The sequence below is a fragment of the Oenanthe melanoleuca genome, chromosome 10 (assembly GCF_029582105.1).
Source record: "Oenanthe melanoleuca isolate GR-GAL-2019-014 chromosome 10, OMel1.0, whole genome shotgun sequence".
In the NCBI taxonomy this organism is placed as follows: domain Eukaryota; kingdom Metazoa; phylum Chordata; class Aves; order Passeriformes; family Muscicapidae; genus Oenanthe; species Oenanthe melanoleuca.
This window is the reverse complement of record NC_079344.1, coordinates 11,826,102-11,838,435: the sequence shown is the minus strand read 5'-3', so window position 1 is coordinate 11,838,435 and position 12,334 is coordinate 11,826,102. Positions and strand designations below refer to the sequence as shown.

Here is a 12,334-nt window from a genome sequence, read left to right as displayed (position 1 = left end):
CTCTCTGAAAAGACCTCCACATCTCTAACGGGACCAGAACCTGCTCCAGCATCTCTGCCCGGGACCAGCACCTCAGTGTCTGTACAGGGAGTGGTACCTGCTCCAGCATCCCTATCCGGACCAGAACCTCAGTGTCTGTAACGGGGCGGCACCTGCTCCAGCATCCCCACCCGGACTGCCACCTCAGTGTCTGTAACGGGGCGGTACCTCTCCAGCATCCCTATCCGGACAGGAATCCCAGCATCCCTGAAGGGACCGGTTCCTGCTCCAGCACCCCTACTTGGACCGGTACCGCCGCGTCTCTAGCGGGAGAGGAACCAGCTCCCGCAGCCCTGCCCGGCCCCGTGCTCCATCTCTGTCCGTGCCCATCCCTGTCCGTGCCCATCCCTGTCCGTGCCCCATCGCTGTCCGTGCCCATCCCTGTCCGTGCCCATCCTTGTCCGTGCCCCATCCCTGTCCGTGCCCTATCCCTGTCCGTGCCCATCCCTGTCCGTGCCCATCCCTGTCCGTGCCCCATCGCTGTCCGTGCCCCATCCCTGTCCGTGCCCATCCCTGTCCGTGCCCCATCGCTGTCCGTGCCCCATCCCTGTCTGTGCCCTATCCCTGTCCGTGCCCCATCGCTGTCCGTGCCCCATCCCTGTCCGTGCCCATCCTTGTCCGTGCCCCATCCCTGTCCGTGCCCTATCCCTGTCCGTGCCCCATCGCTGTCCGTGCCCCATCCCTGTCTGTGCCCTATCCCTGTCTGTGCCCTATCCCTGTCCGTGCCCATCCCTGTCCGTGCCCCATCCCTGTCCGTGCCCCATCCCTGTCCGTGCCCCATCCCTGTCCGTGCCCATCCCTGTCCGTGCCCCATCCCATGTCCTGCCGGGCTGCGGGCCGGTCCCGCCCGGGCTGCCAGCGGAGCTGCGCGGGATCGCAGCGCGCTCCTTCCCACTTGAGCACGGCGAAACCCGGGAGAGCCGGAGACAAAGAAACTGTCCGGGCGCCCGCCCCCTCCTCCGCCGCCGCCGCCTCCCCGGCCCCCAGCCCCGCTCCGCTCCGCTCCGCGCCCGTTCCCCCGCGCGGGGCCGGGGCATTTACCCGCTCTCCTCCTCGATCTCCGAGATATCGGCGAAGATGAGGAAACCGACGAGCAGCGTGAGCAGCGCCAGCGTCCAGCCCCGGCACGGCAGCGGCATGGCTCCGGGGCTGGGCCGGGCTGGGCCGCTCCGCGCCGCTCCGCGGGGTGCGGACCCGGCGCCGCGTCCCGGCTCGGCGCCGCCGCCGCCGCCGCCCGGCGGGGCCGCTCCGCCCCTCGGCGCCCCCGGCCCGCCCCGCCGGCGCGGGGAGGGAGCGCAGGGGCGGGCTCGGCCCCGCCGCCCCCCGCCGATAAAGTTTGCGGCGCGTCCCGGGGGCGGGCGGGGGTCGCTCCTCCGCAGCGCCCGGCGAGCCCCGGAGAACCCCCGGGTAGCCCCGCCAGCCCCCGCCGCTCGCCGCCTCCTCCCCGCGCCCACCGCGCGGTGCGGCTGCGGCGGGGTCGCTCCTGGCCGGGGAGGGGGTGTGGGCACCGCGCAGGCGGGGCGGCTTCTCCCCGCAAAGGACAAAAAACTGGGATAAAATCACACAACGGGAACTCCCGCGCGCGGGGCGGTGGATGTGCCTCCTCGTGCCTTGCGAGGGACGGGCAGGAACAGAAATGCATGGAAAACACTCCGTTAAAGCAAAAAATAAAAACAAAAAGAAAAGGGAAAAAAAAAAAAAACCAACAGAAAAACCCCAATCAAAACAAAAACCAAACAAAAAAAAAAAAAAATCCTGAGTAACTCATCACACCCAGTTCTATTACTATCAATTGCTATTTTGGCAGCAATGCCATTTTAACAATTCCTTACACTCCTATAAATAGTGTCAACTGCACCGGTCCTGCCATGACTCCAGATCCCGTTGGAGTTTGTGCAGGCAGAATTTATTTAAGAACGAAACTGCAAGGTAGGTGTTCTGCTTCGGAGATGCTTGGCTGCGTCTCAAGCACATTGCAACCCCTGCAAACATCCTCCTGCAGGCTACAGGCACCTTTGGGTTTTGTTATGGAGAGAAGAAACCGCAGTTTCTACACAGAAAGTGTGCGAAAGCTGGGAAAAAAACAAAAGTACTGGCTGGACCGAAGAACTGCCAAAAAACCACCAAGAGGTGCTTTCCCTATATCCCTGTTATCTGTTAGTCCAGCGACAGGCCTGGAGAGGAGAGGCTGGCTGTGTCAGGGTTTAGGCAAGGCCAGCCTGGCAGAGCATCCCCAAATCCAGCACAACTCTTTCAGACCAAAAAGTTGCTGCAAATCAGAGTGTCTGGTGATATATGCACTGCCGAGCTGGAGAGGCACACGATAGATTTATAATGCAGCAGAGAGAAGCAGCACAGATGTGTTGAGAGCGAGAGATACTAATTGCTTACATATTTAAAACAGCATCTTTAGTCTGAATGGGAGGCACCATTAAGCAAAACAGAGCTATTAACTGGGGCCACTTGGAAAGCTGCCATTTTCCCTTCTGTGCACGGCTTTTTGCATCAATTCAGAAGTACAGTGTGATACACTGTCAGTGTTGTGAGATTCCTGCTGAGGTGCCTTGCACCAGGATAAAGCTGTCCATATGTACAGGGATGCCTAACACCAGCATTGTGTATGGGAAGGCACACTCAGCACAAGACTTTTCTCTTTATCTGGATTAAATGGTGGAAGGAGCGTGTTATGGCCCATGTGCTTTCCTGGGGATTCTGAAACTCTTGCGGAAAGAGGAGACAAACAAATCACCATTACATTTATAGGTAAAAAATACAACACAGGTGAGTCTGGTACAATTATGCTGTAGTATATATGGCAAATTTACACTCCAGTATACAGCTTTCATAATAGAGCATATTCAGGACCCTGGGGGGAAAGCGATTTTAGGTGGTGTAAGTAGCCCCATAATTCACCTAATGCGTAAATCTGAGGAAAGCCTAATTTTCCTCCTGTTTTATTCATCTCAGACTCCTTTTGCCCACCCTGTTCTGGAGTTTCTCAGCAGTGTGACTGGCCTGAGGATGAGGAAACAGGCTTTGAGGTGACCTTGCAGGTGCAGGGACTGACACTGGGGCTTCCCGAGATGCAGCGGGCGCAGCACCAGTCCCCTGGGGTTCGGGAGCACCACACCGCAGCTGGCTTCTCCTCCTGCACATCCTCAGGAATACAGATGGAGATATCTGCTCCTGCATCTTTTTCAGCTCCATCCCAGGTGGTGTCTCAGCCTCTTTTGTCTGATCTTTGTGTTTCAGTTGCCAATCACAGTGTCAATGTGCAAGAACAGAAATCTCGGTGGAGGCTGAGGGATAAGAGGGGGGAATCGTTCAGTGCACAGCAGGAGTTGGTTTGCCTGGACAAGGAGTCTCAGGGGCAAGGGCATCCTATCTGCTGAGATGCTGCTTGTGCTGAGGGGTAGCTTTTCTTAAAAGATTTGGCTCTGCTCCTGTGTAAGTCAATGGAAATGCTGCTATTAACTGAAATTGAAAAAAAAAAAATCCTCCTTGCAGGGTGAGCCGAGTTAAGCTTGATGCCCTTCACTGGAGAGCTCCATTGCTAGGGGCTCACACAAAGAGTCCTGTGAATTCTCTACTTGGTGTCATCTGTTGCTTTATTCCTCTGAAAGATATAGGTCAGAAAAAAAGGTCATTCTTTGGCAGATTGGGCTTCAGACACAGGGACCAGGACCTTGAAGTGCAGCTGGTTGGAGGTGAGGAGGCAGCAAGCTGGATAGAAGATGTAGGAACAGTGCAGCTTGCTGAATTATTTTGTAATCAATTAACAAAGCTGTATAACACCACCAAGTGTGACTCTGTGACGAAAACCTTGAGATCTCATTGCACTGCTGAGGGCTAAATTCTGCACAGTCAGGAGTCTCACTGCAGTGATAAGGGAAAATTAATATAATAATACTGACTACAGAGAGGACAGTTTACTCTGCATTCACTCCAAGTCCATCCCTTACAGCGTCCTGGCCAGATTTGGGGGAGGAGCAGATAATCCACCCTGATAATGCACCAGTTTCATGCATTACTCATTATCCTGAAGAACTGCAGACTGCTTTGGAGCAATTGCCATAGTTCCTCAAGTGTTAGTCATTCTGCACATTCAATTCACCATGAATCTTTACATGATTCAGCTTAAACAGGTGCATAAATGTTGCAGGATTGGGTCCATAAGCATCCACAGCCTCAATTTTATGTCTCATTTGTAAGATGGGTTGCAGGAAGATGAGAGCAAACTGTCGCAAATAGACTGTTGTGGTAGAGTAATATGTTCTAAAACAGAATAAAAGCTGATTATATCTTCTAGTTCCTAATAATTTGAGGAAGTAATTCTGTATCTGGAACATTTGCAGTAAATACAATAAGGTCTACTTAAAAAAATATAAAATGTTAGCATTGCAGCTAAAGTAACCGCACCAGAACAATATTGCATTTTCTGCTTTGTAAGGAGAAGAGAAAAGAAATGGCATTTTTACATTTTCTTTTGACCTTTGAGAAATATCAGGAATATGTAATAGCCACACTCACCGGCAATAGCTCAGAGGATTCAGAGAATAAGAGTTAAACACCTGGGGACATTTACAAACAACTGGCAGAGAGGTGATGAATTTAAGATGTGGGTATGAAAGGCACAGATACACAGAGAGTGCAAAAATAATACATATTTAAAAAGCTTTTAATCTGTGTGAGAAGCATCATTGAAGTGGGTGGTGACTCCTGAACAGCAGAGGAGGGGCAGGGAAGATGACCCATGAGGTCTCTGCTACCCTGTGGCAAATGCTAGGGCCTGGTGCAGCAAGAGGTCTCAGGGGACATTCCTCCATCAAATTCATAATGCTGTAAAGCACACATAACCTTTATCGTACCTGCCAGCCAAAATGAGCAAAGTTTACAGCCCATTTTATACAGCTGAGCTCTGCTGTGATGTGAGGAACAGGCACAGGAGCCTGAGTTACCCAGGGCTGTCGTGTTCCATCGTGTCACTGCTGACACACCACCCTGGTTTCCCCAGCAAAGCCCTCCCACGGAGGAGAGGTGACTCCCAAAAGCCATGGAGTGTCTTTTCCTCCCCTCTAGGTTCACAGGCAGGAAGGAAGGATGCTGATTCTGTAGGTTTGATGCCCTTCATCTTCTCCTGAATGCTCTTGCTGGTCTCCACGCTGAGCAAGGGATTGGAGAGTACCAGCCCAGCAGCTCTGCTCATGGATGGAGTGTGCTGGTAACAACCCAGCAGCTTCTAGAGCCACCAGTCTCCTCACCTGGCTTCATCCACCCTTGGGTAAATGTTTTCCAGCTGGATCCTGAAGTGGCAATGTCCATTAATGAAGTGGATTCACCTGGCTCCTGGAGGAACTCCCAGACACTGGACAAGTTGTTGGTCCCAGGCTGGGGAGTATAAATAGAGCTCTTTTTATAATTTATTTTATTTTATTTTATTTTATTTTATTTTATTTTATTTTATTTTATTTTATTTTATTTTATTTTATTTTATTTTATTTTATTTTATTTTATTTTATTTTATTTTATTTTATTTTATTTTATTTTCAAACCAGCAGACAGCACTGAGTTGCAGTCCAAGCAGAGGAATTTAGACCTGTCCTAAAGTCAGTGAATCTGATTTTTGCCACATTACAGGGGTCCACAACTTTCTGTGCTCCATCCCCTATGGAAATGGGTAAAGAAGCATCCCCTGTTCCTCATCTTCTAGACAGGAAGGGAGAGCCTTTACATCCTTGGATAAAGAGCCAAAACCCTCCTGATTTTCTCTTTTCAAGGATTTTTGCCATTGGAAGGAGGAGGATGCCAAGTCTGTCATCTTTTTTGCACCCAGACTGGCGTAGCAGCAATAAGAAAGCTTTGTTGGTTCATAAGAAAGGGAGAAGAAAATTAAACTGTATTAATTTCAAGCTCTATTAGGATTTTAAGAAAGTAAAATCAATAGAAAAGGATGGACTCAGTAGGGAACGTGACCTTATTTTCCCAGTGTCTGAAGAGGAAGTTCACACAATAGAGAGATAAAAATACATCTACAAAACCAGATCAGCTTCTTTGATGTTGAAGAAAAGAAGTTAAAATGCTTATGTGAACTTGCATCACTTGACTGGCATTTAGGAGAAGTGTCTTAAAGATAAAAAGAGCAAAACCAAAAAATCCCAACTTCAAATCCATCAAAAAATGCCCAAACCCCACCCCATCCATTAGTCCTTTCTATTTCTTTCTCTCCTGCACTAAATTGTAAAAATGGTGTGATCCATGCAATATTTCATCAAATATGACTCGCTGTTGTCAGAGCAAAATGTTTGATATAAAACAAGAATGATATTTCTTTTCTTTTTGGTCAGATAAGCTGGTTGGGATTAATAAAAATGCCACATTCACAATGATATCGATAATTTGCATGTGAAAAGCCTTCCACCTGGTAATGAAAACAATTTCTCAGTTTTGCCAGCACTAGTCAGGAGAGATAAGGTCTGCAGTCCTCCCCCTTGCAATTAACCACAGACACACAAAAAACGGAAAAGGGAGGAAAAAGGGAAAAGGCAGAATATGTGTGACAATTGCAAATTGCCTGTTACCTGAACCTGATGCCAAGGAATTGATATTTCCACCAGCAGCTGCACAGCTGGCTCACTGCTACAGCCTGGCCCTGTGTGCCTGCCAAGCCAGGCACCTCCAGCTTGGGAAGGCAGGGCTGGGAATGTGTTTGGATTAAATCTGCACACCATGTTAATGGAATTTAGGGGAGAAAAGCCCACCCTAAACCACGTTTGCACCCCTCCTTTGTTAGCAAGCCACTGGGTGGCAGTGCTGTGTGTGCACGGGTGTTTGTGCACACACAGATTATGGGGGCCCCTCTTTTTTAGGGGTATTGAGAGCCTGGGTGTGTTTTGCTCAATCTGTGAAGCCACTGTGATGCCCAGGGCAGAAGGCAGGAGAAGAAAGGTGTTTCAGCTTTGCAGAACGTGGGCAATTGCTGCATCCCCATGGACCTGTGTCAAGCTCCCCAGCCAAGGAGGTGTGGGTGCCCAAATGTCACAAATGTCACTGCCAGCGCTGGAATTCCACACTGTCCAAGCTGTCCCAGCCTTTCCTTCAAACCTGTACTTGCAGGGTTTGTCTTGCACGGTCACCAGAGGAACAAAGAAGCCTTTTGCTGATAGTCATGGACAGAAATGGCACAAGACTCCTCCCTGTTCCCTGCTTCTGCCCTAACCCACACGCTTCACCCTTTTCCCCCCCACCTTACAGAGAAATAATTAACCCAGCAAGGCCATGTTTTCAGTGACAGAAGGGTGTTCTCAGTGTGTATGAAGGATGCACATTTCTTGCACACAACCAGCAATGCTCTGAATTTACCAGCACATCCTCCTGAAGTAAGGCCAAACTGATATGTAATTCTCACTTGTAATTGTAGATTTGAAGTGGCTGATAAGCAGATGCAGGGTTCAGATGCCAACCTGAGGCCTCAGCGAGTTCAGAATTTTGTCTTTTATCTCTGATTAAAGCTGCTGAGACATGGCATTTCTTTCAGGCTTGTTGCTGCAGCACCTCCAGCATGGTATTCCTGCATTTCATGGCCCTGGAAGCACAGGTCATGTTTGACTCTAGTTTTGACCTGTTTCAGACTGACAGGTTTGATTAGTCTTGTCCTATGCTTGACAGAAAACCAATTACTCTCTACAGCCATGTTGAGGGGGTAGATCTACCTAGTTTGGATGAACAATCTCACATGTAGGATGAAGGAACGAGCTGTGTACCAGCACTGCAAGGTGTGAGAGGGGGTTTCTTGCAAGAATAATTTGAGATTTCAGATTGTTCCAACCTGTGAGAAGTCAAAGAGAGAGCTGGAGGTGACAATATAGGAATAGATAAAGGAGGAGAAATCTTTATAACTCTCCTTTGGGCATCCAAGACAGCACTGTTAACCACTCAAAAATCTATCACCTTAGTGATGAGCACACCTGAAAAAACCTGCAGGAAGGCTCTCTTGCTTTTTCCTTGCCCTCTTAGGGTGCTTTGGAAAATTTGGATTGAAATATTTGCAAAATGTGCAGGTTACAACAGCAATTAAAACAACCAAAAAAAGAAAAGGAACAAAAAAAAAATTCACATGCACACATGGTCCTTTGCAAATGAGAACTTTTCTGCCAGGAAAACACGAGATCTGACAATATGTTCCATTTAGCAAAGATGACAAAACCTAAAAGGGTAGCATTAAGAATGTAACTTTTTCTTCTCTTCACCTCTTGCTAACAGCTAAAAAACTGCTGTGCAAAAGGCCTTTAATGTGAAGCCTCATTTCAGCTCTAGAAAGGCACTTGATTTCTCTAACTACGGTGGCTGTCGTTCTGCCCCCCATCAATAATAAATGCTTTTTTTTTTCACTTCTCTTTTTTTCTGCTAATATTTCTCATCCTTCAGGTCCTTTGTGGTGGGCAGAGCTGCCGAGGGAATTGCTTAGGCTTTGAAATAAAGGGAATTTTGAAAGAGTAAAGTAGGGCAAAAGGATTTCTCCTGAAGAGCTTTAGCCAGAAGGAGAGCATGGCCCCCAGGTTAGGTCCTCCTGTGAAGCAAGAACAGAACTTCTTGGCTAGAACTCACCTCTTGGTGCCAACACAGAGAAAGAATCACCTGTGTCGATCCAAAAAAACTCTTAAGGAACTGCAAGCACCCCAGTCACATTAGGAGCAGCCTGGACAGGATATTCTCAAGATCATCCTTCCCTTCTGGGTTCCAAAATTGAATTTTTGAGCACCTGCTCCTGGCTGTGCAGCACCACACGCTCAAAACCCACCTTGGTGGGAATCTGATTTGTCAGCTCAGCGAGCACATTCCCTGGGAGGGAAAACTTTAGGGCAGCTTGTGCCAAAATGTGATTTTTGCTCTTATGTGGGATCATTAGTGTCCTGTGTGGTGAGGAATATGAATGATCTGCTGCCAGATCACACCTAGCACACAACACCCGTGGGAGGGGGGCTCCTGGAACACTCCCTGCAGGTTGAAGTGCTCTGTGCAAAGGAGAAGGAGAAGCAGAAGGAGGAAACAGAGGGGAAAAGAGCCAGTGTGGGGGAGAGAGAGACCACAGGCATGTACCAGCCTCCCTGACCTAGTGATTTATTTATGGCAGTCCTAGAGGGGAAGAAGCCATGCAAAGATCATGAGCCTGCATGCTGCAGTAAGTGGTGGATATGTGCTGGCATATATTTAGTGAGCAAGAGAACAAAGCACAAAATCTACAGAGGATGGGGAAATGCTTCCACTCCTTGCAAGGTTTCTGAATTATTTGAGCCAAGCCAGGGGAGAGGTTTATTTGGAGGAACACAAATGCTTTCCCTTGTTTCTTCCTATAAATAAATTGCAGGGAGATTCTTGGGTTTGCTTCCTTGAAAGCCAGGGTGTTTCTCACCTCACCATGCCTCACTCTTGGGCTGGCAGCAGCTCCAAGAGCCTCTGCAGGGAATTTTGGGTGCTGATAGCCCTCTCAGGTCTGTAAGAGAAAAGGCTGTGTCTGGGATGAGGTGCCTGAGAGGTATTTCACAATAAGAGGAGCATTGCAGGGAATAGGCCTCCAGTACAGCAGGAAAAAAAGCAGAATGTGCCAGCTGAAACCAGGAGCAATGTTCACCTGAGAAATACCTGTTCTGGAAGGTTAATAAAGTGCAGCATCACACGAGGGGACTGCACAAAGATTTGCTCTGCACTCACTGCTGCTGCCTGGGGCTGGGGCCCTGCAGCCCTGGGGAAGAGCCCATCACTGAATAGAAGTTATCAAAGGGGTTCTCCTTCACTTCCTTCTGCAGTGGGCTGGTGCAGTCACCAGTGGGACCTGCAGCAGCACAGCAGGGGCTGCGCTGTGCATGGGGAGCAGGAGAAGCAGGAGGTGTTTGGCAGCATCCATCAGACCTTGCACATCACAAAATATTAAGCCCTAAATGAGAGCACAGTGTCACTTTAGAGCTCCTGACTCTGTTGTCTAAATTAAACCTCATTCAGAAATAGGATCTTACACAAAAGCCTGTGACACCCTCTTTGGTTTCTGAATTTAGCTCCTGCTTCAGCCTCAGGGATTTCAGAACCCTGGTGGCCTGAGCTCCTGGGGATCTGTGGGGACACACAGAGCACCCAGTGTCCCAGCTGCCTCTCCAGCTATGTAAAGCTGAGGGTCTGATGACTTGGGGAAGACTCAGAAGCACCACTGGACTTTTCCTGTGCAGGGCCAGGACTTTGATGATCCCTGTGGGTTCCTCCCAACTCAGCATATTCTATGATTCCATCAGCATTGACTTAATTTGAGGAGCTGGACTTGATTACTCCAGGAGTGGACTTAATGCTTGGACTTGCATCTCAATCAAACTTGTCTGTCATTCATAGATTCTAGTGGAAAAAAATAATCTCCGTTTATGTATGGGAATATAACAATCAATCAAACTTTATAGCTCCTGTTTCCATTCTAGCAGCTTATAACCACATAATAAAAGCATATAATGAAAACATCATAAAAACACACAGTAAAAACACATTCACCATGCAAGTATTGCCATCTTAGCACATCCTGGATAGAAATGCTGGAGAATTCTTGAGGCTTCTGGTGTGTACTAATAGCCTCCATAACACTACATCACACTCACCCTTCCCACTTGAGAAGTGCTCTCTATTTAAACAGCAGTGGTTATAGAAGATGCATGTAAATGTTTGGGTTCAGCAAATGAAGGACATGAAAGAATTCTGCTTTCCTGGCTTTACAGCGTTAGTTAGAAGATTCTATGAGGAAAGCCTCTTCAGCTGCTTTTGTTGTATTATAGCCCATATTGGAAAAGCTGCATGAGGTGGGTGTTGCATTAACACTCTTCTTCCCTGTGGTTTAAATTAAAGTTCATCTTCACAGGCAGTCCTCTGCTTCACTTGAAGGATGCAAGCAGCTCGTTCTGCCTCCCTGCTCTTTCTTCATTTCCCTGACAATTTTCCATAAATCCTTGCTCTAGCAGAGCATGGTTTGCTCGCTGTGGAGGAACCAACGCCCTGATCCTGCAACAGGGAGATGATTCTGCACCCTGATAAAAGGTGTTGGTCCCTGCTAACTCTGCTTTGAACCCAAACTCTTGTGATTCATCTCAGCTGACTCTCAGTGAGTGGCAGTGAGGTACCAGGGCAGTAGCACTCTTGGAATTCTTCTCCCACCCCACACAGCTGCAGCTCCTTTATGTGGGGAAAGCTGCTGAGGTCAGAGCCTTGTGTGGCTGGCCAGTGCACTTGCCCACTTGTCCCTTCACATGTTTTCCAAGTTTCTCATCAAGTTGTTTCAGTGAGTGAATAAACCAGAAATTAGTCATCAAGCCTGTCACAGTGACTTTCTCCTTCACATCAATAGTGCCAGAATAGTCACCTCTCACTTTAATAAGAACCTCTTGAAATCTTCTCACTTTCAAAGATTTTCATTTTGGTTTGAAACGAGCATTACAGTGACACTGTGGACCTAATGGCTCAGCTACAGGTTGATTTTTGTATTTTTTTTCAAAGCCACAGATGTTACTGTAATATCTAAAATGACTGAACCTGTTTATCTTAGAGATTAAAGGCAATATAGTTCCCAGCTTTCCCTGGCTGCTTATTTTGTGGCTTTGGGGGAAGCACTTTTTGCTCACATGGCCTTGCTTTTTCCCTCCATTACTTCCCTTTCCTTTTTTGCTTGACACTTTCATGCAGAGAAAGGGCAGAAACCCGAGCTGGGCAGATGTGGTTTGATCACAGAGCTGGTGGGGGCAGGTGCAGTCGGTGACGCTGCCCTGATGCTCCCATGTGCCATCAGCTGCAGCTTGTTTGGGGAGAAATGATGCCCTGCAAAGGTGCCAGTCCAGACCTGTGATCCAGGATGCCTTTGCAGGGATCTGGTGCAGTGTGTCACTATTCCTCCCTCTAGTTTGAGATGAGTTAAAGCTGGAGTTTGGTTACCAAAAACCGCAGATTGATTCAGCCGCAGAGCAGAAATTCCTGACCCGAGTCCTTCAGTTCCTCTCATGAAACACAAAATCTCCATCAGAGACTTTTTTTTTTCAAGTTCTCAGCCTCTTCAGAGACACACCAAATTAACCTGAACTCCCTTGGCTTCCCTTAATCTTACAAAAAACCACGAGATGCAAAGTAACTGCATTCCAGATGAAGGCAGCAGAGCTGCCCCCCTTACCCCAGCTCGGAAGTTGGTCCCTGGGATTTTAACTGTTCCTTTATCTACTGAAAAGGAATGTTGAAAAGTTTAATTGGCATGTAATGAGATAACTGTAACAAGTTAATTAGT

At 48.2% G+C, this 12,334-nt stretch overlaps 1 protein-coding gene across 1 annotated transcript in view; it reads right to left on the bottom strand.

Moving 5' to 3' along the window:
• Window positions 1-1,250, bottom strand: part of ST8SIA2 (ST8 alpha-N-acetyl-neuraminide alpha-2,8-sialyltransferase 2) — a 32,240-nt gene extending 30,990 nt beyond the window's left edge. The window contains exon 1 of the mRNA XM_056499768.1: window positions 1,081-1,250. Coding sequence (XP_056355743.1) covers window positions 1,081-1,178 — 98 coding nt within the window. The 5' untranslated portion in view covers window positions 1,179-1,250. The remainder of the gene's footprint in view (window positions 1-1,080) is intronic.
• Between the last annotated feature and the right edge of the window lie 11,084 nt (window positions 1,251-12,334).